At 73.8% G+C, this 24,986-nt stretch overlaps 1 protein-coding gene across 2 annotated transcripts in view; it reads right to left on the bottom strand.

Moving 5' to 3' along the window:
* EIF2AK2 (eukaryotic translation initiation factor 2 alpha kinase 2) overlaps positions 1–19,842 on the bottom strand; it is a 42,703-nt gene extending 22,861 nt beyond the window's left edge. The window contains exons 1-3 of one of the 2 annotated variants that reach the window (XM_048507599.1): positions 19,713–19,838; positions 18,285–18,441; positions 17,536–17,667 (exon numbers count right to left, since the gene is read on the bottom strand). In XM_048507599.1, the coding sequence (XP_048363556.1) occupies positions 17,536–17,667; positions 18,285–18,358 (206 nt within the window). In that variant the 5' untranslated portion in view covers positions 18,359–18,441; positions 19,713–19,838. Of the gene's footprint in view, positions 1–17,535; positions 17,668–18,284; positions 18,442–19,712 lie in introns of both variants that reach the window. The other variant, XM_048507608.1, reaches the window with a different exon arrangement.
* Between the last annotated feature and the right edge of the window lie 5,144 nt (positions 19,843–24,986).

Genomic DNA, 24,986 nt, shown 5'->3' with positions numbered 1-24,986 from the left:
TGGGCCCAATAAGCCCATTTTGCCTCCCCGCTCATTCACTATCATCCCAATTCCACTCCCCCACCCGAAGCTACAGCTTTCCACCCTCCCCAAGCCTCACCTTCTAACCCTCACCACGCCTCATTCTGCCACCCTCCCCCACCCCCAATACTAACCTCCCCATCCTCATACTCACCTACCAATCCTCCCCCACCCCTAGCAATACCTCCCAATCCTTCCACCACCCCAAGCCTCACGTTGCCACCCTGCCCCACCCCAACACTAATCTGCCAACCCTTCCCACCTCATACTCAATTACAAACCCTCCCCCACCCCAGCCACACTTTCCAACCCTCCCCACTCAAAGCCTTACCTTTCAACCCTCCCCCCCAACCCTCAGCTTGCCACCCTTTTATTATTATTATTATTTATTTAATTTGTATACCGCCCGATCCCCGAAGGGCTCCCTTGCCACCAGAACCTTCACCTTTCCAACCTCTCCCACCTGAAGCCTCCCGTTCCACCCTCTCCCAATCTGCCATCCCAAGCCTCTCCTTTCAACCCTCCTCCCACCACAAGCCACTCCTTTTCACCCTCCACCTATCCTCACCGTCAAACCTACCCCAAGTCACACGCTGCAGCTTCTCCTAACCCCACGCCACCGACCCAGAACCAGGTAAGTGTCATGCCACAAGCAAGGGTAGGACCACTACAGCCCCACTGAAGCCCATTGTGGGAAAGATGCTTCCTCTTCCATCCTTTGCTAGAGCCCATTGCATCCCCCCTACAATGAGCTTTGCTGCTAGTTTTATATAACTATCTAATATTCGATCTTAGTCATCCAAATATTTCATTTGTATTTATAGTTAGATAGCGAGTACATTGTATTTTCAATTTGGACCACAGCGTCTGATGTTAGGTCAAAAAGTGTGATACTGGATTCCTTTGTGTTCTGTCATTAGGTGATTCCTCATTGGCAAAATATAACAGGTTAAGGGGTGTAAAAAAAGCGTTATGTGGGAGAAGTTCCCACAGAACTCACCCCCCCAAAATGGTTCTAACCCATTTTATTTTGCTGAACCTGTTAAATGAAAGTTGCTAAATTTGCAACTTTTTCCCTTTAACCTGGTTGTCATACACTTCCTGTTTGCATGTGACAACTACAGCAAGCAGGAAGCATTAGAAGACAATACCACCCCCTCCCATCATCATGACAGCTGACAGCCGTGGGGGTGGGGGGGGGGGGGGGTGGGGGGGGGGGGGGGTGGGGGGGGGGGGGGGGGGGGGGGGGGGGGGGTGGGGGGGGGGGGGGGTGAGGGGGGGGGGGGGTGGGGGGGGGGGGGGGTGGGGGGGGGGGGGGGTGGGGGGGGGGGGGGGTGGGGGGGGGGGGGGGTGGGGGGGGGGGGGGGTGGGGGGGGGGGGGGGTGGGGGGGGGGGGGGGTGGGGGGGGGGGGGGGTGGGGGGGGGGGGGGGTGGGGGGGGGGGGGGGTGGGGGGGGGGGGGGGTGGGGGGGGGGGGGGGTGGGGGGGGGGGGGGGTGGGGGGGGGGGGGGGTGGGGGGGGGGGGGGGTGGGGGGGGGGGGGGGTGGGGGGGGGGGGGGGTGGGGGGGGGGGGGGGTGGGGGGGGGGGGGGGTGGGGGGGGGGGGGGGTGGGGGGGGGGGGGGGTGGGGGGGGGGGGGGGTGGGGGGGGGGGGGGGTGGGGGGGGGGGGGGGTGGGGGGGGGGGGGGGTGGGGGGGGGGGGGGGTGGGGGGGGGGGGGGGTGGGGGGGGGGGGGGGTGGGGGGGGGGGGGGGTGGGGGGGGGGGGGGGTGGGGGGGGGGGGGGGTGGGGGGGGGGGGGGGTGGGGGGGGGGGGGGGTGGGGGGGGGGGGGGGTGGGGGGGGGGGGGGGTGGGGGGGGGGGGGGGTGGGGGGGGGGGGGGGTGGGGGGGGGGGGGGGTGGGGGGGGGGGGGGGTGGGGGGGGGGGGGGGTGGGGGGGGGGGGGGGTGGGGGGGGGGGGGGGTGGGGGGGGGGGGGGGTGGGGGGGGGGGGGGGTGGGGGGGGGGGGGGGTGGGGGGGGGGGGGGGTGGGGGGGGGGGGGGGTGGGGGGGGGGGGGGGTGGGGGGGGGGGGGGGTGGGGGGGGGGGGGGGTGGGGGGGGGGGGGGGTGGGGGGGGGGGGGGGTGGGGGGGGGGGGGGGTGGGGGGGGGGGGGGGTGGGGGGGGGGGGGGGTGGGGGGGGGGGGGGGTGGGGGGGGGGGGGGGTGGGGGGGGGGGGGGGTGGGGGGGGGGGGGGGTGGGGGGGGGGGGGGGTGGGGGGGGGGGGGGGTGGGGGGGGGGGGGGGTGGGGGGGGGGGGGGGTGGGGGGGGGGGGGGGTGGGGGGGGGGGGGGGTGGGGGGGGGGGGGGGTGGGGGGGGGGGGGGGTGGGGGGGGGGGGGGGTGGGGGGGGGGGGGGGTGGGGGGGGGGGGGGGTGGGGGGGGGGGGGGGTGGGGGGGGGGGGGGGTGGGGGGGGGGGGGGGTGGGGGGGGGGGGGGGTGGGGGGGGGGGGGGGTGGGGGGGGGGGGGGGTGGGGGGGGGGGGGGGTGGGGGGGGGGGGGGGTGGGGGGGGGGGGGGGTGGGGGGGGGGGGGGGTGGGGGGGGGGGGGGGTGGGGGGGGGGGGGGGTGGGGGGGGGGGGGGGTGGGGGGGGGGGGGGGTGGGGGGGGGGGGGGGTGGGGGGGGGGGGGGGTGGGGGGGGGGGGGGGTGGGGGGGGGGGGGGGTGGGGGGGGGGGGGGGTGGGGGGGGGGGGGGGTGGGGGGGGGGGGGGGTGGGGGGGGGGGGGGGTGGGGGGGGGGGGGGGTGGGGGGGGGGGGGGGTGGGGGGGGGGGGGGGTGGGGGGGGGGGGGGGTGGGGGGGGGGGGGGGTGGGGGGGGGGGGGGGTGGGGGGGGGGGGGGGTGGGGGGGGGGGGGGGTGGGGGGGGGGGGGGGTGGGGGGGGGGGGGGGTGGGGGGGGGGGGGGGTGGGGGGGGGGGGGGGTGGGGGGGGGGGGGGGTGGGGGGGGGGGGGGGTGGGGGGGGGGGGGGGTGGGGGGGGGGGGGGGTGGGGGGGGGGGGGGGTGGGGGGGGGGGGGGGTGGGGGGGGGGGGGGGTGGGGGGGGGGGGGGGTGGGGGGGGGGGGGGGTGGGGGGGGGGGGGGGTGGGGGGGGGGGGGGGTGGGGGGGGGGGGGGGTGGGGGGGGGGGGGGGTGGGGGGGGGGGGGGGTGGGGGGGGGGGGGGGTGGGGGGGGGGGGGGGTGGGGGGGGGGGGGGGTGGGGGGGGGGGGGGGTGGGGGGGGGGGGGGGTGGGGGGGGGGGGGGGTGGGGGGGGGGGGGGGTGGGGGGGGGGGGGGGTGGGGGGGGGGGGGGGTGGGGGGGGGGGGGGGTGGGGGGGGGGGGGGGTGGGGGGGGGGGGGGGTGGGGGGGGGGGGGGGTGGGGGGGGGGGGGGGTGGGGGGGGGGGGGGGTGGGGGGGGGGGGGGGTGGGGGGGGGGGGGGGTGGGGGGGGGGGGGGGTGGGGGGGGGGGGGGGTGGGGGGGGGGGGGGGTGGGGGGGGGGGGGGGTGGGGGGGGGGGGGGGTGGGGGGGGGGGGGGGTGGGGGGGGGGGGGGGTGGGGGGGGGGGGGGGTGGGGGGGGGGGGGGGTGGGGGGGGGGGGGGGTGGGGGGGGGGGGGGGTGGGGGGGGGGGGGGGTGGGGGGGGGGGGGGGTGGGGGGGGGGGGGGGTGGGGGGGGGGGGGGGTGGGGGGGGGGGGGGGTGGGGGGGGGGGGGGGTGGGGGGGGGGGGGGGTGGGGGGGGGGGGGGGTGGGGGGGGGGGGGGGTGGGGGGGGGGGGGGGTGGGGGGGGGGGGGGGTGGGGGGGGGGGGGGGTGGGGGGGGGGGGGGGTGGGGGGGGGGGGGGGTGGGGGGGGGGGGGGGTGGGGGGGGGGGGGGGTGGGGGGGGGGGGGGGTGGGGGGGGGGGGGGGTGGGGGGGGGGGGGGGTGGGGGGGGGGGGGGGTGGGGGGGGGGGGGGGTGGGGGGGGGGGGGGGTGGGGGGGGGGGGGGGTGGGGGGGGGGGGGGGTGGGGGGGGGGGGGGGTGGGGGGGGGGGGGGGTGGGGGGGGGGGGGGGTGGGGGGGGGGGGGGGTGGGGGGGGGGGGGGGTGGGGGGGGGGGGGGGTGGGGGGGGGGGGGGGTGGGGGGGGGGGGGGGTGGGGGGGGGGGGGGGTGGGGGGGGGGGGGGGTGGGGGGGGGGGGGGGTGGGGGGGGGGGGGGGTGGGGGGGGGGGGGGGTGGGGGGGGGGGGGGGTGGGGGGGGGGGGGGGTGGGGGGGGGGGGGGGTGGGGGGGGGGGGGGGTGGGGGGGGGGGGGGGTGGGGGGGGGGGGGGGTGGGGGGGGGGGGGGGTGGGGGGGGGGGGGGGTGGGGGGGGGGGGGGGTGGGGGGGGGGGGGGGTGGGGGGGGGGGGGGGTGGGGGGGGGGGGGGGTGGGGGGGGGGGGGGGTGGGGGGGGGGGGGGGTGGGGGGGGGGGGGGGTGGGGGGGGGGGGGGGTGGGGGGGGGGGGGGGTGGGGGGGGGGGGGGGTGGGGGGGGGGGGGGGTGGGGGGGGGGGGGGGTGGGGGGGGGGGGGGGTGGGGGGGGGGGGGGGTGGGGGGGGGGGGGGGTGGGGGGGGGGGGGGGTGGGGGGGGGGGGGGGTGGGGGGGGGGGGGGGTGGGGGGGGGGGGGGGTGGGGGGGGGGGGGGGTGGGGGGGGGGGGGGGTGGGGGGGGGGGGGGGTGGGGGGGGGGGGGGGTGGGGGGGGGGGGGGGTGGGGGGGGGGGGGGGTGGGGGGGGGGGGGGGTGGGGGGGGGGGGGGGTGGGGGGGGGGGGGGGTGGGGGGGGGGGGGGGTGGGGGGGGGGGGGGGTGGGGGGGGGGGGGGGTGGGGGGGGGGGGGGGTGGGGGGGGGGGGGGGTGGGGGGGGGGGGGGGTGGGGGGGGGGGGGGGTGGGGGGGGGGGGGGGTGGGGGGGGGGGGGGGTGGGGGGGGGGGGGGGTGGGGGGGGGGGGGGGTGGGGGGGGGGGGGGGTGGGGGGGGGGGGGGGTGGGGGGGGGGGGGGGTGGGGGGGGGGGGGGGTGGGGGGGGGGGGGGGTGGGGGGGGGGGGGGGTGGGGGGGGGGGGGGGTGGGGGGGGGGGGGGGTGGGGGGGGGGGGGGGTGGGGGGGGGGGGGGGTGGGGGGGGGGGGGGGTGGGGGGGGGGGGGGGTGGGGGGGGGGGGGGGTGGGGGGGGGGGGGGGTGGGGGGGGGGGGGGGTGGGGGGGGGGGGGGGTGGGGGGGGGGGGGGGTGGGGGGGGGGGGGGGTGGGGGGGGGGGGGGGTGGGGGGGGGGGGGGGTGGGGGGGGGGGGGGGTGGGGGGGGGGGGGGGTGGGGGGGGGGGGGGGTGGGGGGGGGGGGGGGTGGGGGGGGGGGGGGGTGGGGGGGGGGGGGGGTGGGGGGGGGGGGGGGTGGGGGGGGGGGGGGGTGGGGGGGGGGGGGGGTGGGGGGGGGGGGGGGTGGGGGGGGGGGGGGGTGGGGGGGGGGGGGGGTGGGGGGGGGGGGGGGTGGGGGGGGGGGGGGGTGGGGGGGGGGGGGGGTGGGGGGGGGGGGGGGTGGGGGGGGGGGGGGGTGGGGGGGGGGGGGGGTGGGGGGGGGGGGGGGTGGGGGGGGGGGGGGGTGGGGGGGGGGGGGGGTGGGGGGGGGGGGGGGTGGGGGGGGGGGGGGGTGGGGGGGGGGGGGGGTGGGGGGGGGGGGGGGTGGGGGGGGGGGGGGGTGGGGGGGGGGGGGGGTGGGGGGGGGGGGGGGTGGGGGGGGGGGGGGGTGGGGGGGGGGGGGGGTGGGGGGGGGGGGGGGTGGGGGGGGGGGGGGGTGGGGGGGGGGGGGGGTGGGGGGGGGGGGGGGTGGGGGGGGGGGGGGGTGGGGGGGGGGGGGGGTGGGGGGGGGGGGGGGTGGGGGGGGGGGGGGGTGGGGGGGGGGGGGGGTGGGGGGGGGGGGGGGTGGGGGGGGGGGGGGGTGGGGGGGGGGGGGGGTGGGGGGGGGGGGGGGTGGGGGGGGGGGGGGGTGGGGGGGGGGGGGGGTGGGGGGGGGGGGGGGTGGGGGGGGGGGGGGGTGGGGGGGGGGGGGGGTGGGGGGGGGGGGGGGTGGGGGGGGGGGGGGGTGGGGGGGGGGGGGGGTGGGGGGGGGGGGGGGTGGGGGGGGGGGGGGGTGGGGGGGGGGGGGGGTGGGGGGGGGGGGGGGTGGGGGGGGGGGGGGGTGGGGGGGGGGGGGGGTGGGGGGGGGGGGGGGTGGGGGGGGGGGGGGGTGGGGGGGGGGGGGGGTGGGGGGGGGGGGGGGTGGGGGGGGGGGGGGGTGGGGGGGGGGGGGGGTGGGGGGGGGGGGGGGTGGGGGGGGGGGGGGGTGGGGGGGGGGGGGGGTGGGGGGGGGGGGGGGTGGGGGGGGGGGGGGGTGGGGGGGGGGGGGGGTGGGGGGGGGGGGGGGTGGGGGGGGGGGGGGGTGGGGGGGGGGGGGGGTGGGGGGGGGGGGGGGTGGGGGGGGGGGGGGGTGGGGGGGGGGGGGGGTGGGGGGGGGGGGGGGTGGGGGGGGGGGGGGGTGGGGGGGGGGGGGGGTGGGGGGGGGGGGGGGTGGGGGGGGGGGGGGGTGGGGGGGGGGGGGGGTGGGGGGGGGGGGGGGTGGGGGGGGGGGGGGGTGGGGGGGGGGGGGGGTGGGGGGGGGGGGGGGTGGGGGGGGGGGGGGGTGGGGGGGGGGGGGGGTGGGGGGGGGGGGGGGTGGGGGGGGGGGGGGGTGGGGGGGGGGGGGGGTGGGGGGGGGGGGGGGTGGGGGGGGGGGGGGGTGGGGGGGGGGGGGGGTGGGGGGGGGGGGGGGTGGGGGGGGGGGGGGGTGGGGGGGGGGGGGGGTGGGGGGGGGGGGGGGTGGGGGGGGGGGGGGGTGGGGGGGGGGGGGGGTGGGGGGGGGGGGGGGTGGGGGGGGGGGGGGGTGGGGGGGGGGGGGGGTGGGGGGGGGGGGGGGTGGGGGGGGGGGGGGGTGGGGGGGGGGGGGGGTGGGGGGGGGGGGGGGTGGGGGGGGGGGGGGGTGGGGGGGGGGGGGGGTGGGGGGGGGGGGGGGTGGGGGGGGGGGGGGGTGGGGGGGGGGGGGGGTGGGGGGGGGGGGGGGTGGGGGGGGGGGGGGGTGGGGGGGGGGGGGGGTGGGGGGGGGGGGGGGTGGGGGGGGGGGGGGGTGGGGGGGGGGGGGGGTGGGGGGGGGGGGGGGTGGGGGGGGGGGGGGGTGGGGGGGGGGGGGGGTGGGGGGGGGGGGGGGTGGGGGGGGGGGGGGGTGGGGGGGGGGGGGGGTGGGGGGGGGGGGGGGTGGGGGGGGGGGGGGGTGGGGGGGGGGGGGGGTGGGGGGGGGGGGGGGTGGGGGGGGGGGGGGGTGGGGGGGGGGGGGGGTGGGGGGGGGGGGGGGTGGGGGGGGGGGGGGGTGGGGGGGGGGGGGGGTGGGGGGGGGGGGGGGTGGGGGGGGGGGGGGGTGGGGGGGGGGGGGGGTGGGGGGGGGGGGGGGTGGGGGGGGGGGGGGGTGGGGGGGGGGGGGGGTGGGGGGGGGGGGGGGTGGGGGGGGGGGGGGGTGGGGGGGGGGGGGGGTGGGGGGGGGGGGGGGTGGGGGGGGGGGGGGGTGGGGGGGGGGGGGGGTGGGGGGGGGGGGGGGTGGGGGGGGGGGGGGGTGGGGGGGGGGGGGGGTGGGGGGGGGGGGGGGTGGGGGGGGGGGGGGGTGGGGGGGGGGGGGGGTGGGGGGGGGGGGGGGTGGGGGGGGGGGGGGGTGGGGGGGGGGGGGGGTGGGGGGGGGGGGGGGTGGGGGGGGGGGGGGGTGGGGGGGGGGGGGGGTGGGGGGGGGGGGGGGTGGGGGGGGGGGGGGGTGGGGGGGGGGGGGGGTGGGGGGGGGGGGGGGTGGGGGGGGGGGGGGGTGGGGGGGGGGGGGGGTGGGGGGGGGGGGGGGTGGGGGGGGGGGGGGGTGGGGGGGGGGGGGGGTGGGGGGGGGGGGGGGTGGGGGGGGGGGGGGGTGGGGGGGGGGGGGGGTGGGGGGGGGGGGGGGTGGGGGGGGGGGGGGGTGGGGGGGGGGGGGGGTGGGGGGGGGGGGGGGTGGGGGGGGGGGGGGGTGGGGGGGGGGGGGGGTGGGGGGGGGGGGGGGTGGGGGGGGGGGGGGGTGGGGGGGGGGGGGGGTGGGGGGGGGGGGGGGTGGGGGGGGGGGGGGGTGGGGGGGGGGGGGGGTGGGGGGGGGGGGGGGTGGGGGGGGGGGGGGGTGGGGGGGGGGGGGGGTGGGGGGGGGGGGGGGTGGGGGGGGGGGGGGGTGGGGGGGGGGGGGGGTGGGGGGGGGGGGGGGTGGGGGGGGGGGGGGGTGGGGGGGGGGGGGGGTGGGGGGGGGGGGGGGTGGGGGGGGGGGGGGGTGGGGGGGGGGGGGGGTGGGGGGGGGGGGGGGTGGGGGGGGGGGGGGGTGGGGGGGGGGGGGGGTGGGGGGGGGGGGGGGTGGGGGGGGGGGGGGGTGGGGGGGGGGGGGGGTGGGGGGGGGGGGGGGTGGGGGGGGGGGGGGGTGGGGGGGGGGGGGGGTGGGGGGGGGGGGGGGTGGGGGGGGGGGGGGGTGGGGGGGGGGGGGGGTGGGGGGGGGGGGGGGTGGGGGGGGGGGGGGGTGGGGGGGGGGGGGGGTGGGGGGGGGGGGGGGTGGGGGGGGGGGGGGGTGGGGGGGGGGGGGGGTGGGGGGGGGGGGGGGTGGGGGGGGGGGGGGGTGGGGGGGGGGGGGGGTGGGGGGGGGGGGGGGTGGGGGGGGGGGGGGGTGGGGGGGGGGGGGGGTGGGGGGGGGGGGGGGTGGGGGGGGGGGGGGGTGGGGGGGGGGGGGGGTGGGGGGGGGGGGGGGTGGGGGGGGGGGGGGGTGGGGGGGGGGGGGGGTGGGGGGGGGGGGGGGTGGGGGGGGGGGGGGGTGGGGGGGGGGGGGGGTGGGGGGGGGGGGGGGTGGGGGGGGGGGGGGGTGGGGGGGGGGGGGGGTGGGGGGGGGGGGGGGTGGGGGGGGGGGGGGGTGGGGGGGGGGGGGGGTGGGGGGGGGGGGGGGTGGGGGGGGGGGGGGGTGGGGGGGGGGGGGGGTGGGGGGGGGGGGGGGTGGGGGGGGGGGGGGGTGGGGGGGGGGGGGGGTGGGGGGGGGGGGGGGTGGGGGGGGGGGGGGGTGGGGGGGGGGGGGGGTGGGGGGGGGGGGGGGTGGGGGGGGGGGGGGGTGGGGGGGGGGGGGGGTGGGGGGGGGGGGGGGTGGGGGGGGGGGGGGGTGGGGGGGGGGGGGGGTGGGGGGGGGGGGGGGTGGGGGGGGGGGGGGGTGGGGGGGGGGGGGGGTGGGGGGGGGGGGGGGTGGGGGGGGGGGGGGGTGGGGGGGGGGGGGGGTGGGGGGGGGGGGGGGTGGGGGGGGGGGGGGGTGGGGGGGGGGGGGGGTGGGGGGGGGGGGGGGTGGGGGGGGGGGGGGGTGGGGGGGGGGGGGGGTGGGGGGGGGGGGGGGTGGGGGGGGGGGGGGGTGGGGGGGGGGGGGGGTGGGGGGGGGGGGGGGTGGGGGGGGGGGGGGGTGGGGGGGGGGGGGGGTGGGGGGGGGGGGGGGTGGGGGGGGGGGGGGGTGGGGGGGGGGGGGGGTGGGGGGGGGGGGGGGTGGGGGGGGGGGGGGGTGGGGGGGGGGGGGGGTGGGGGGGGGGGGGGGTGGGGGGGGGGGGGGGTGGGGGGGGGGGGGGGTGGGGGGGGGGGGGGGTGGGGGGGGGGGGGGGTGGGGGGGGGGGGGGGTGGGGGGGGGGGGGGGTGGGGGGGGGGGGGGGTGGGGGGGGGGGGGGGTGGGGGGGGGGGGGGGTGGGGGGGGGGGGGGGTGGGGGGGGGGGGGGGTGGGGGGGGGGGGGGGTGGGGGGGGGGGGGGGTGGGGGGGGGGGGGGGTGGGGGGGGGGGGGGGTGGGGGGGGGGGGGGGTGGGGGGGGGGGGGGGTGGGGGGGGGGGGGGGTGGGGGGGGGGGGGGGTGGGGGGGGGGGGGGGTGGGGGGGGGGGGGGGTGGGGGGGGGGGGGGGTGGGGGGGGGGGGGGGTGGGGGGGGGGGGGGGTGGGGGGGGGGGGGGGTGGGGGGGGGGGGGGGTGGGGGGGGGGGGGGGTGGGGGGGGGGGGGGGTGGGGGGGGGGGGGGGTGGGGGGGGGGGGGGGTGGGGGGGGGGGGGGGTGGGGGGGGGGGGGGGTGGGGGGGGGGGGGGGTGGGGGGGGGGGGGGGTGGGGGGGGGGGGGGGTGGGGGGGGGGGGGGGTGGGGGGGGGGGGGGGTGGGGGGGGGGGGGGGTGGGGGGGGGGGGGGGTGGGGGGGGGGGGGGGTGGGGGGGGGGGGGGGTGGGGGGGGGGGGGGGTGGGGGGGGGGGGGGGTGGGGGGGGGGGGGGGTGGGGGGGGGGGGGGGTGGGGGGGGGGGGGGGTGGGGGGGGGGGGGGGTGGGGGGGGGGGGGGGTGGGGGGGGGGGGGGGTGGGGGGGGGGGGGGGTGGGGGGGGGGGGGGGTGGGGGGGGGGGGGGGTGGGGGGGGGGGGGGGTGGGGGGGGGGGGGGGTGGGGGGGGGGGGGGGTGGGGGGGGGGGGGGGTGGGGGGGGGGGGGGGTGGGGGGGGGGGGGGGTGGGGGGGGGGGGGGGTGGGGGGGGGGGGGGGTGGGGGGGGGGGGGGGTGGGGGGGGGGGGGGGTGGGGGGGGGGGGGGGTGGGGGGGGGGGGGGGTGGGGGGGGGGGGGGGTGGGGGGGGGGGGGGGTGGGGGGGGGGGGGGGTGGGGGGGGGGGGGGGTGGGGGGGGGGGGGGGTGGGGGGGGGGGGGGGTGGGGGGGGGGGGGGGTGGGGGGGGGGGGGGGTGGGGGGGGGGGGGGGTGGGGGGGGGGGGGGGTGGGGGGGGGGGGGGGTGGGGGGGGGGGGGGGTGGGGGGGGGGGGGGGTGGGGGGGGGGGGGGGTGGGGGGGGGGGGGGGTGGGGGGGGGGGGGGGTGGGGGGGGGGGGGGGTGGGGGGGGGGGGGGGTGGGGGGGGGGGGGGGTGGGGGGGGGGGGGGGTGGGGGGGGGGGGGGGTGGGGGGGGGGGGGGGTGGGGGGGGGGGGGGGTGGGGGGGGGGGGGGGTGGGGGGGGGGGGGGGTGGGGGGGGGGGGGGGTGGGGGGGGGGGGGGGTGGGGGGGGGGGGGGGTGGGGGGGGGGGGGGGTGGGGGGGGGGGGGGGTGGGGGGGGGGGGGGGTGGGGGGGGGGGGGGGTGGGGGGGGGGGGGGGTGGGGGGGGGGGGGGGTGGGGGGGGGGGGGGGTGGGGGGGGGGGGGGGTGGGGGGGGGGGGGGGTGGGGGGGGGGGGGGGTGGGGGGGGGGGGGGGTGGGGGGGGGGGGGGGTGGGGGGGGGGGGGGGTGGGGGGGGGGGGGGGTGGGGGGGGGGGGGGGTGGGGGGGGGGGGGGGTGGGGGGGGGGGGGGGTGGGGGGGGGGGGGGGTGGGGGGGGGGGGGGGTGGGGGGGGGGGGGGGTGGGGGGGGGGGGGGGTGGGGGGGGGGGGGGGTGGGGGGGGGGGGGGGTGGGGGGGGGGGGGGGTGGGGGGGGGGGGGGGTGGGGGGGGGGGGGGGTGGGGGGGGGGGGGGGTGGGGGGGGGGGGGGGTGGGGGGGGGGGGGGGTGGGGGGGGGGGGGGGTGGGGGGGGGGGGGGGTGGGGGGGGGGGGGGGTGGGGGGGGGGGGGGGTGGGGGGGGGGGGGGGTGGGGGGGGGGGGGGGTGGGGGGGGGGGGGGGTGGGGGGGGGGGGGGGTGGGGGGGGGGGGGGGTGGGGGGGGGGGGGGGTGGGGGGGGGGGGGGGTGGGGGGGGGGGGGGGTGGGGGGGGGGGGGGGTGGGGGGGGGGGGGGGTGGGGGGGGGGGGGGGTGGGGGGGGGGGGGGGTGGGGGGGGGGGGGGGTGGGGGGGGGGGGGGGTGGGGGGGGGGGGGGGTGGGGGGGGGGGGGGGTGGGGGGGGGGGGGGGTGGGGGGGGGGGGGGGTGGGGGGGGGGGGGGGTGGGGGGGGGGGGGGGTGGGGGGGGGGGGGGGTGGGGGGGGGGGGGGGTGGGGGGGGGGGGGGGTGGGGGGGGGGGGGGGTGGGGGGGGGGGGGGGTGGGGGGGGGGGGGGGTGGGGGGGGGGGGGGGTGGGGGGGGGGGGGGGTGGGGGGGGGGGGGGGTGGGGGGGGGGGGGGGTGGGGGGGGGGGGGGGTGGGGGGGGGGGGGGGTGGGGGGGGGGGGGGGTGGGGGGGGGGGGGGGTGGGGGGGGGGGGGGGTGGGGGGGGGGGGGGGTGGGGGGGGGGGGGGGTGGGGGGGGGGGGGGGTGGGGGGGGGGGGGGGTGGGGGGGGGGGGGGGTGGGGGGGGGGGGGGGTGGGGGGGGGGGGGGGTGGGGGGGGGGGGGGGTGGGGGGGGGGGGGGGTGGGGGGGGGGGGGGGTGGGGGGGGGGGGGGGTGGGGGGGGGGGGGGGTGGGGGGGGGGGGGGGTGGGGGGGGGGGGGGGTGGGGGGGGGGGGGGGTGGGGGGGGGGGGGGGTGGGGGGGGGGGGGGGTGGGGGGGGGGGGGGGTGGGGGGGGGGGGGGGTGGGGGGGGGGGGGGGTGGGGGGGGGGGGGGGTGGGGGGGGGGGGGGGTGGGGGGGGGGGGGGGTGGGGGGGGGGGGGGGTGGGGGGGGGGGGGGGTGGGGGGGGGGGGGGGTGGGGGGGGGGGGGGGTGGGGGGGGGGGGGGGTGGGGGGGGGGGGGGGTGGGGGGGGGGGGGGGTGGGGGGGGGGGGGGGTGGGGGGGGGGGGGGGTGGGGGGGGGGGGGGGTGGGGGGGGGGGGGGGTGGGGGGGGGGGGGGGTGGGGGGGGGGGGGGGTGGGGGGGGGGGGGGGTGGGGGGGGGGGGGGGTGGGGGGGGGGGGGGGTGGGGGGGGGGGGGGGTGGGGGGGGGGGGGGGTGGGGGGGGGGGGGGGTGGGGGGGGGGGGGGGTGGGGGGGGGGGGGGGTGGGGGGGGGGGGGGGTGGGGGGGGGGGGGGGTGGGGGGGGGGGGGGGTGGGGGGGGGGGGGGGTGGGGGGGGGGGGGGGTGGGGGGGGGGGGGGGTGGGGGGGGGGGGGGGTGGGGGGGGGGGGGGGTGGGGGGGGGGGGGGGTGGGGGGGGGGGGGGGTGGGGGGGGGGGGGGGTGGGGGGGGGGGGGGGTGGGGGGGGGGGGGGGTGGGGGGGGGGGGGGGTGGGGGGGGGGGGGGGTGGGGGGGGGGGGGGGTGGGGGGGGGGGGGGGTGGGGGGGGGGGGGGGTGGGGGGGGGGGGGGGTGGGGGGGGGGGGGGGTGGGGGGGGGGGGGGGTGGGGGGGGGGGGGGGTGGGGGGGGGGGGGGGTGGGGGGGGGGGGGGGTGGGGGGGGGGGGGGGTGGGGGGGGGGGGGGGTGGGGGGGGGGGGGGGTGGGGGGGGGGGGGGGTGGGGGGGGGGGGGGGTGGGGGGGGGGGGGGGTGGGGGGGGGGGGGGGTGGGGGGGGGGGGGGGTGGGGGGGGGGGGGGGTGGGGGGGGGGGGGGGTGGGGGGGGGGGGGGGTGGGGGGGGGGGGGGGTGGGGGGGGGGGGGGGTGGGGGGGGGGGGGGGTGGGGGGGGGGGGGGGTGGGGGGGGGGGGGGGTGGGGGGGGGGGGGGGTGGGGGGGGGGGGGGGTGGGGGGGGGGGGGGGTGGGGGGGGGGGGGGGTGGGGGGGGGGGGGGGTGGGGGGGGGGGGGGGTGGGGGGGGGGGGGGGTGGGGGGGGGGGGGGGTGGGGGGGGGGGGGGGTGGGGGGGGGGGGGGGTGGGGGGGGGGGGGGGTGGGGGGGGGGGGGGGTGGGGGGGGGGGGGGGTGGGGGGGGGGGGGGGTGGGGGGGGGGGGGGGTGGGGGGGGGGGGGGGTGGGGGGGGGGGGGGGTGGGGGGGGGGGGGGGTGGGGGGGGGGGGGGGTGGGGGGGGGGGGGGGTGGGGGGGGGGGGGGGTGGGGGGGGGGGGGGGTGGGGGGGGGGGGGGGTGGGGGGGGGGGGGGGTGGGGGGGGGGGGGGGTGGGGGGGGGGGGGGGTGGGGGGGGGGGGGGGTGGGGGGGGGGGGGGGTGGGGGGGGGGGGGGGTGGGGGGGGGGGGGGGTGGGGGGGGGGGGGGGTGGGGGGGGGGGGGGGTGGGGGGGGGGGGGGGTGGGGGGGGGGGGGGGTGGGGGGGGGGGGGGGTGGGGGGGGGGGGGGGTGGGGGGGGGGGGGGGTGGGGGGGGGGGGGGGTGGGGGGGGGGGGGGGTGGGGGGGGGGGGGGGTGGGGGGGGGGGGGGGTGGGGGGGGGGGGGGGTGGGGGGGGGGGGGGGTGGGGGGGGGGGGGGGTGGGGGGGGGGGGGGGTGGGGGGGGGGGGGGGTGGGGGGGGGGGGGGGTGGGGGGGGGGGGGGGTGGGGGGGGGGGGGGGTGGGGGGGGGGGGGGGTGGGGGGGGGGGGGGGTGGGGGGGGGGGGGGGTGGGGGGGGGGGGGGGTGGGGGGGGGGGGGGGTGGGGGGGGGGGGGGGTGGGGGGGGGGGGGGGTGGGGGGGGGGGGGGGTGGGGGGGGGGGGGGGTGGGGGGGGGGGGGGGTGGGGGGGGGGGGGGGTGGGGGGGGGGGGGGGTGGGGGGGGGGGGGGGTGGGGGGGGGGGGGGGTGGGGGGGGGGGGGGGTGGGGGGGGGGGGGGGTGGGGGGGGGGGGGGGTGGGGGGGGGGGGGGGTGGGGGGGGGGGGGGGTGGGGGGGGGGGGGGGTGGGGGGGGGGGGGGGTGGGGGGGGGGGGGGGTGGGGGGGGGGGGGGGTGGGGGGGGGGGGGGGTGGGGGGGGGGGGGGGTGGGGGGGGGGGGGGGTGGGGGGGGGGGGGGGTGGGGGGGGGGGGGGGTGGGGGGGGGGGGGGGTGGGGGGGGGGGGGGGTGGGGGGGGGGGGGGGTGGGGGGGGGGGGGGGTGGGGGGGGGGGGGGGTGGGGGGGGGGGGGGGTGGGGGGGGGGGGGGGTGGGGGGGGGGGGGGGTGGGGGGGGGGGGGGGTGGGGGGGGGGGGGGGTGGGGGGGGGGGGGGGTGGGGGGGGGGGGGGGTGGGGGGGGGGGGGGGTGGGGGGGGGGGGGGGTGGGGGGGGGGGGGGGTGGGGGGGGGGGGGGGTGGGGGGGGGGGGGGGTGGGGGGGGGGGGGGGTGGGGGGGGGGGGGGGTGGGGGGGGGGGGGGGTGGGGGGGGGGGGGGGTGGGGGGGGGGGGGGGTGGGGGGGGGGGGGGGTGGGGGGGGGGGGGGGTGGGGGGGGGGGGGGGTGGGGGGGGGGGGGGGTGGGGGGGGGGGGGGGTGGGGGGGGGGGGGGGTGGGGGGGGGGGGGGGTGGGGGGGGGGGGGGGTGGGGGGGGGGGGGGGTGGGGGGGGGGGGGGGTGGGGGGGGGGGGGGGTGGGGGGGGGGGGGGGTGGGGGGGGGGGGGGGTGGGGGGGGGGGGGGGTGGGGGGGGGGGGGGGTGGGGGGGGGGGGGGGTGGGGGGGGGGGGGGGTGGGGGGGGGGGGGGGTGGGGGGGGGGGGGGGTGGGGGGGGGGGGGGGTGGGGGGGGGGGGGGGTGGGGGGGGGGGGGGGTGGGGGGGGGGGGGGGTGGGGGGGGGGGGGGGTGGGGGGGGGGGGGGGTGGGGGGGGGGGGGGGTGGGGGGGGGGGGGGGTGGGGGGGGGGGGGGGTGGGGGGGGGGGGGGGTGGGGGGGGGGGGGGGTGGGGGGGGGGGGGGGTGGGGGGGGGGGGGGGTGGGGGGGGGGGGGGGTGGGGGGGGGGGGGGGTGGGGGGGGGGGGGGGTGGGGGGGGGGGGGGGTGGGGGGGGGGGGGGGTGGGGGGGGGGGGGGGTGGGGGGGGGGGGGGGTGGGGGGGGGGGGGGGTGGGGGGGGGGGGGGGTGGGGGGGGGGGGGGGTGGGGGGGGGGGGGGGTGGGGGGGGGGGGGGGTGGGGGGGGGGGGGGGTGGGGGGGGGGGGGGGTGGGGGGGGGGGGGGGTGGGGGGGGGGGGGGGTGGGGGGGGGGGGGGGTGGGGGGGGGGGGGGGTGGGGGGGGGGGGGGGTGGAGGGGGGGGGGGTGGTGGGGGGGGGGGGAAGGGTGGGGGGGGGGGGTGGGGGGGGGGGGGGGGGGAGGGGGGGGCTGGCGGGGGGGGGGGGGGGTGGGGGGGGGGGGGGGTGGGGGGGGGGGGGGGTGGGGGGGTGGGTTGCGAGGGGGGGGGGGGGGGGGGGGCGGGTGGGGGGGGGGGGGGGGGGGGGGGGGGGGCGGGGGGGGGGGGGGCGGGGGGGGGGGGGGGAGAAGTGGGGGGGGCCGGGGTGGGGGGGGGGGGGGGTGAGGCTGTCAGCTGTCATGATGATGGGAGGGGGTGGTATTGTCTTCTAGCATTCTATTACCCCCACCTTCCATCCACCATTATGGTGGATTCTGTAGGCAGCCACCATTAGAGTGGATTCTCTAGGCAGCCGCCATTTTGAGCAGGTATGTTTCTGGGGGGATTCTCAGGTTGGGGTATTCTCGGGTGGGGGGATTCTCAGATGTGCATTTCACAGGGAAACAAAGCATTTCCTGTGCAAAGCATCCCACATCCTGTTGCCAGGTTCCCAGTGATCCCGGATGGTCCCTGCACCCGCCGTGCGAGCAGTGGGACAGGCAACATGGGTTCATTTAACCCATTTGTATCGTCTGTGCAGAATGAGCCATAGTGATTTTATGCACATAAGGTAGGCTATTGTGGGCCTTCCACTATGATGTGATGATTTTAATTTGAAATAAATGCATCTGTATTTTGTTATACTGCTGTTTTTTATCTAGTGGCCCTAGTCAATTCTTAACCTTTTGGTACTTAACACCCATAAAAACGCTGCATTTCCATGCAGGTAAACAAGATTACTGGGAATCAGATGATTTAGCAGGAGCCATACATTTGAATTGTCAATACAATCTATCTGGCCATTTGTAAAACAGTCATTTTAATGCATTCTAATGCCCACCTGAAAATTCAATTCATTCATACAATCATTAGGTATCATTCCTTTCAAAATTAATCAAATTCTTCCCAAATAATCCAAGGATTGTTTTCTGTCTACATGCAATTGCTTGAAAAGAAAACACATCTAATCTCCTGCTATTGCCGCTGAAGTATTTTACAAAGTGGCATATGCTAATACAGTATTGACTATGGAAGCAAACGGTAACATTCCTTTCCTTAAAGCTGAAATGACAGAAGGATGCAAAAAACACTGTTTCTAGAGAACTCCTCACCACCCACGAGAAGGGCAGAGAAGTAGAATGCTGCAAAAGGAGCCCCACTTCTCAACACTCTGCCAGCTGGCACCTACTTCTTCACTCAAGATAGGAAAGAATTACTAAGGGAAGTATGCCAAAGTGTCTCAAATCTGTACAATGTAGGCCCTGCCCAGCTGCTACAAAGACCTGACTATTATTAGACAGCTTTCTAGCCTTCCCTTTCATTTACAACCAAAAAAATCATACCCTTACTGCGAGGAATTAACAAGACAAATTACTATGCCATGGCCACATATCCCACCTACAGAATAAAAAATGAGCTATCAATATGTCAGAGTGGCTGAAGATTCCTGCTCACTTTTCACATACATGCCCCAACCTCTCTTGATGGCCTTTGAAAACTTACATACGATCATGAGGAGGTCCTGTGACATCAACATCTTTATAGTCGTATTTTAATTGTTTTTTCTGACAATACTCATTAAGGTCGGCTGTGTACTTCCTTAGCGCAGCCTGATTGTCCACCATTATTGTACACCTACAAAGGTGAAAGAAATTCTGATTAAAAGATGTTGCATCTTTAATTAGCATGACTTTAATTAGCATGATGAAATATGAAATGGCAGAACAGCAGTTCTTCTAAATTTTTGGCGGTCCAGGACAAAAAACCTGCAAAGGTTCCCTTCCAACTCTTTGGTTCTGCTATTGACTTCTTTTTCTACTAAGCTAAATTACAAACTCAAGTGGTTACACACCAGTCTCAATGGTAAACCACCCAATCAATCTTAGAGGCAGTCTCCCAATGGGAAGGATACAGAACACATTTGCCACTCTTCCAATACATGTAACTGCAGAAATCCTAGGACAATACTCTGTTTCCCAATAGAGGAGAGCGAACAATTCCACAGGGAACAACAGAAGCGTCACAAAATGTTACAAACGGGCATGCATTCAGCAAAGCCAAACTGAAAGAAACAAAAAAAAATACCCCATCGCTATTTTTTTTGGGGGGGGGAGCTCCCCAGAAAAATGGTGGCAATATAAGAGCCAAAATGAGAATCCCCCAAAATGTTGAATTTTTCCAGCTTTTTTCCCCATGCTTTGGCCCTGCCACCATTTTAAAAAATGAGCGGACCACCTCTCTACTTCACTTACCTGCTGACCACTGCAGTCCACATTGGTTTGGAAGTGACAGACATCTGAATGCTGGGTTCAGTCCAGTCCAACATTTAGTGCTGTGCCTCTGCCTCCGAAGTCCATGAGGGTTTGGCCAAGCCCAGTCCAGCATTAAGTTCTGCACCACCTGCCACCTCTGAGACCCATTAGGACTTTAGAGGCAGCTTGGAATTTTTTGAGATCAGATTTAATAGACACAATAAACTTCAAATAATCTGAAAAAAGCTGTGAAAAACTCCATACTAGTATGGGGATTCAGCTTTTTATTTATTTATTCAGTGGGCAGGACGACTCATCTCCCTACCTTCCTTTGGATGGGGAATTGAGCAGAAGGAGCATTCCGTGCGCCTTCTGAAAACCATTCTCCTCTGACCCCAGCACCATAATGCCCTCTTCCCGTAAGCACTGGAATGGCCCCAGCCTCCCTGCCCTTCCCCTCACCCAGGCACATCCCCCCAGGTGGTCTTGCCCCCTATTAATCTTCTAGGTACCCTACTATGCCCTTGGGAGTGGGCCCTCTGCCTCTCACTGGGAGGGAGAGCTATGGGAAGACCCAATGAATGGATTCTCACTCCAAATTGGGGTCTTCTGACCAGGCCGTTCCCCCACTGTGTCCCAGGGGCTCTATCCCACTCAAGCAGGAAGATGGATATCCACTGCACGAAAACTACCAGACCACAGTCACACAGCCTGGAAAACCCAAAACAACCTTCAGGCATTTTACATTGGAAATGTTTGCTATCCGTTTGCCCCATTCCTGTTTACCCAGTCTGTTGTTAACCAATTCAAGCACTCCACGAACTGCTCCAGAAGTGCATTTCTTTGAAAGATAAAGTCATCCATTAAATCCGAGTCGGGACTCAGATACCAACAAGATTTCCGGGATGCAAGTTTTCGAGAGTCAGAGCTCCCTTCGTCAAACAGTCGTCAGTCCGATCCTATGCATATTCCTCCAAACTAAACTCAGGGTCAATTATTCCCAGATGAACGTGATTAGGTTTGCAGCCTGAAATATTTCAATTTACCGGAAATCAAATAGGTTAAGCACAGACAGGATCAGACTGCACCGAGAAAAACCGAGAACTTTCGCTCCACAGCGCTCCAAGGAATGGGGAAGAGCAGCGCATATTTCCCCCTTTGGAGCTTTCCCGGGGGAGGCGCCGTCGAAACGACCAGGAGCCTCACTTGCGCGCGAGGTTGAACTCTGCAGTTCTAAATGTTGGCAGACAGCAGTTCTGCAAGGGGCAGCACGCCATTACCCCCGCCTGCAGCAAACCTGGCACGCACTGCTCGCCTGGCCATGGCCCTCTGACCGCCACACACACCCCCTCCCCCCCGGTCCCTCAGATACTGCCTGCTTGTCCCCTGCACCTCCTGCCCAAACAGGCCCAGTTCCCTTCGACTTACTCACGAAGTGGGCATTTATTTGGTTGTCCCCCAAATAATCTGCCTCACGCGCCTCTTCACTGCTGCACGGCACTCCTACAATCCGCGGCAACAGTTTCTTTTCCCCGCAAGCGCTTCCCCTGTTACCCGCCCCTTCAGGCAAGCCCCGTTCCTTCGGGAGCTGACGCGCCAGCAGCAAGAAAATCGAAACTGAAAGGAGGGACTCTCCCCAGAACTCACCGCGGGAGTAGGGGAGGAGAAGCATTCCTGGCCGCCCTTTCGCTAGATCGTTAGGCTCGCCGAAGGGTTAGAAGGGAGTCCCCGTGGCAATTTGAACGCTGACCTTTTATGGTTTGGAAGCTGGCTTCCTCAGATGGACTAAGCCGACCTCCCATTTGCATGCAGAGAGCAGCACGGACAGTTTGAAAGGAAATGCAATCTAAAGAGCAGCCCTTCCACTCAGGAGGTGATGACTGATCGCAACTTTTTGGTAGCTAGGCGAAAACGCATTATCACAAAATCCAGGATGAAGCAGGAACAAGTCCTATTAGTAAAGTACAAGAAAAGGAACTATAGGTATTCGACTGAACAATGCCAGCGTCGACTTATGCTAAAATGTTAGCACCCATAATGAGGGAGAAATCTCCATCCTTGTCTTTGCTTACACTGAAGGCAATGATACTGTGAGAGTGTTACCGCCAGGAAAATATGAAAGATATTTTCCTAAGCCTATCGCCTGACTGCACTGGCTAAAGGCCAGAGCAAAGAGACCAGTGTTACCCAAAAGTCTCCATAGGGCCTGAAAAGGACGTGTACATGTGGTTGTGCTAATGTTTCACATGGTTTTCTTCCTGCTTTTATTTATTTTAAGACTTAGTATAAGCCCCTCAGTGTTGGATTTATTGTTTGCCTAATGTTTATGCTTCTGTTAATCATTTTTTTAAAATGGGGTTGCTGGACGCCACTTTATTCATTAGTCTTCATTTTTATCGCTGCGTTTAAAGGTTTTAGTTGTTTTATCTTTATATGTGACTGTTGTACACCGCCCAGAGCCCTTCGGGGATGGGGCGGTATTAAAAGTTGAAAGAATAAATAAATAAATACATCTTAACTGGGTTTTCTAAGTGAGTCAAGGTTTAATAATGTTAGCTTAGGATATTCTTGTTCACATATATAAAGGTGCTCTTTATGATACTGTAAGTTCTGTAGGATTGCATCTAGTGTTTAAATTAGAAATATTACTTTAAATATTTGTATCTGTTAGCAAAAGCAATAGCTTGTACCAGCTGATATTAAGACCCAAGGAAGTTAGTCTTGGAATTCAGTTTGGGCCAACACCCAGTAGATCTCTTTAACAAGAACAGACCCTTTTTGGATTACTAATTGAATCTGATGACGGCACTCCAGAGGTCCCAGCCCTTGAGGAATGAACTAAGATCGCCATTGGACCATTTGAACTTTCTTTTGTTGCGGGACTGAGGCGCGGGAGCCTCAGGACATCATTCAAGGAAAGCAGCCCATCTGATAACCAGATACCTGGGTGCATTAACAGCCTCACACAGTTTTATGAATAGACACTCTTCAACCCCTTCTGCGCTATCGTAAAGTCTTGTGGGAAGACGCCTGACAGTGGGATCTCATGGTCCCATTCACAAAGTTGTAACTGTACCTTTCTTTTATGTGTTGATGTTTTCTTTATTGTTGCAAGGTAAGGGACCTGCCCCCTTTTGATCTTTGTGTATAAAAAGTCCTACGCTTGGCTACAAGAACGCAATTCCCCCTGCCTGAGCTGTAGCCACGACTTTCAAATAAAATATTCTGTTTTGAAGAAGCCGGTGGGCTTCCTGTGCCTCACTACATTGCCTGAGCTGAAATCACTTAATGTTACCCGGGCAGCAGCAGTAACAAGAGGGCAAAATACTGATCTATTGTCTCCCATTTATGCTGTATTTTTGGCCCAGAAGGAATGAATAACAGGTCAAGTCTGTAGATAAGTGCCCGTTTTTGTGCACTGTCACCAACAGTTATGTGCTGCAGGCTTTCTGGTGTATGGTATCGGAAAGTAATAATTTGGAAACAATTTTCTTCAGGGAATTTTCTAGGGAATTTACTATTTACTCAAGGTGATGAGCAAGGAAATGTGAGGACTCTAGTTAAACAACTTTATTATTGCATACCATTGCAAGGTACTAACTCAAGATGGCTGTAAGACAGGTTCTTTGTACAACTAGCAAACTAAAGAACAAAAAAGTTACTAGCTTGTTACAAGAAGCCTTGGAGCACCAGGCTTTTACAGTTGTATGGGGTCTGATAGAAATAAATGTCAGATTTTGAATCTGGCCACAGCACTCCCTCATGATAGGAATTTCCCTGTGTCTATGTTCCTCCACATCCCGACGTTCCTGAAAGGGATTATATGGCTGTAACTCCCACCACCACCACCTTTTAGGTCCACGGGTTTCCAACATGGAACCTACACATAGTGTTATCAGCACTTACAAGACCTTTGTTCGAACTGATGTAATCCATACCATTGAAATAGCTATGTATGAAAACATTGTTCCTTGTGGATCTGACATCAGCAGAAGACTGCCTAACCCATCAAACTGGAACTATTCATCTTCCATCCTGACAAGGTTGCGATGCACACTGATCCTATTTTTAAACCCTAAGGTGGCTACCAAATTTCACCTGTCCCAGGAAATCTGCTTACCTTCCTTCTGCCAACCAATCCAAAGCATCCAGGTACTTCTTAGACCAAGCAGACATCAGATTTTATTTGAAGATACAGAAATTTTTTATAACTCCAATGACTGCTATTTCAGACTACACAGAAATGCCATTGAAATTCACAAACACTGAGACAGTTTCAACAAAAAGAGAGTCTGAAATTCAACAAAACCTGGCTGCCAATGCTAAAAAAAACACCAAAAACCCAGAGACATTCAAACACAACTGCAAATGAACTCTTTTTTCTAGGATTTTATTGGGAAAATAATAAATGGAATAAAATAAAATCTCACTCACAATCACTCAATTACTGGGGGTGAAAAAAATACACACACACGGTGTCCTAGGATGTAATTTAGAGGTGAAAGACAGGTTTTGGATATATATAGAGAGAAGGGATGGGAAATCAAAGAATATATTTACCAGTTTTGTAATGAACGTCCAGGAAACAGATCTAATGGCTAGGCTCTGGATGATCAGCACTGTTGGAACAATAATATCGAGCACCATGGTGGTGTGAGATAATATTCAACAACTGACTGGGGTCTGGGGTGGGCTTTTATAGGGAAAAACATCTCTTAGGGTCAAGGAAATCCTTTAACAAAGGATTTTTTCTGCTGTTCCAGGTGATGTAATGGTCTTGAGTATCAGACCTGATGGCTGACTCATTTTCTTGATGGTTTTTGCCAGATGTTGGACAAAACAGGTAACAACCCTTAATGGATGTTGCAAGATGGTCATAAGAAGGATGAGTGAGAGGAAAGGTTAACAAATATAGACAAAAGAGAACTGGTTTCGCCCAGGTGTGCTGCTGTTCATATTAAAACACTGTTTCCTGCATTGGAGTTGGAAGGCTGCAGAACTCATTAAGTTGGAGGAAGCAAGGCTACTTCATGAGTTCTGCAGCCTTCTGCTGCTTTCAGTCTCCACCCCTTTCTGGGTCATCCCATTCTGAACACAGGGGTTACAAGAGCACATCATCATGTTTACTGTATGACAATGATGGTAGCAAAGTGAGCTCACTTTTCTACCATGGTTGTATCTGCACAGTGCAGTCTTGTCAGGTTGGCCTGGATGTTGCGGGAAGGGAGCTCTGGTCTGTGTGAATCTGCTATGTGAAAGTATTATTCTGCTGCTTCTTGGCTCCTTATTTTCTCTGCTAGCTGGTGAAGGCCACATACCTCGGTCTGTAGTGCAGCTGTGAATTTGTACGGTGGGAGGGGGGACGGGTTTGCTGGTTGCTTTATAGTATCAAAGTCTCTGCTGGGCTGGCAGAGACTTCTTTGTACTGTATGGGGCTTATCTTGCCTGCAATAAAGAAATATTTGTTCATCCACAAGTGTTCCAATTGTCTGGTCAAAGGAGGGTCTGACAGTCTGGCAGAACTGTTCCAGATTGTGAAAAGGACTTTTGCCTCAATACTCAGAAAATATACAAGCCTGCTGTGATACCTTTGCAATGCATTTTGGAAATAAAATTGTTCATGTCCACCACAACTTCGACCCCACAGTTGGACTGGTTCAGTCTCAGCATGTTATTGGAGCACAGTCTAATTTTACTTGGATGGATGATTTTCAGTTGGTGAGGTCTGATGAAGTAGACAAGGTGCTTCAAAGTGTATGGCACACCACAACAACTCTTGCCCCTTGCCCCTCATGGCTTATCATTTCATACTGGGCGGGGTAGGTTGACTGGGTCCAGGAGGTAATAAATGCTTTTCTGTGGGAGGATACAGTTCTGAGAAATTTGAAGTAGTTGTGAAACACCTTCCGAAAAAGGCATCCCTCAATCCAAATTACCTTAACAACTACTGCCTAGTAACTAATATTCCATTCTTGGATGTGGTACTTGAGTGGATGGTGGCTAAAACAGCTTCAGACGAACTCAAGGATGCAGATTATTTAGATTCATATCAATTTGGATTTAGACCTGGTTTGGGGAAAAAATGGCCTTGGTCAGTTTGGTTTTTAAATGCTTTTTATTATTTAATATTCAGGACAGATAACTTGTCCAAAATGCTTACAATATATTATACAAAATATATCCCATAATTAAGATTTGATACAAAATTAGATGCCTTATTTCTTAACTAATACAGTTACAGCAAAGAAATTAACTATTTTCCTGCACCAAAAAAAGAAGACAGATTAAACCATTATATTGGTCTCTATGAATACCCAGACTCTTCAATTTAAGATTGTATTTCTGATGACAGAAATTTATATTCTTCTTTTTCCTTGAGAAAGTTCACCAATGGTCTCCAATCCTCCAAAGATTTATCCAGATTATGTTGATTGTCACTGTTAAATTATCTATGGTTGCATATTCTGCCAGTTTGTGCAACCAATCATTTGTTGTTGGAATTTGAGAGGATTTCTGTTTTGTTGCCAGATGTATATTGGTCCATTTGATGGATGATCTTTGCCTGGAGAGTACATCCCGTTGATTTTCATGAAATTCTCAATGACTTTCAGTTCCATTGACCATAGTATCCATTTGGTGAGGCAGGTTGGTCTGAGAGTAGATAGCAACATGCTTTGATGGTTCCACTTACTTGAACAACCA

This window comes from Sphaerodactylus townsendi, linkage group LG01 (genome assembly GCF_021028975.2).
Source record: "Sphaerodactylus townsendi isolate TG3544 linkage group LG01, MPM_Stown_v2.3, whole genome shotgun sequence".
NCBI classification, from domain to species: Eukaryota; Metazoa; Chordata; class Lepidosauria; order Squamata; family Sphaerodactylidae; genus Sphaerodactylus; species Sphaerodactylus townsendi.
This window is presented reverse-complemented; position numbering and strand designations above follow the sequence as displayed.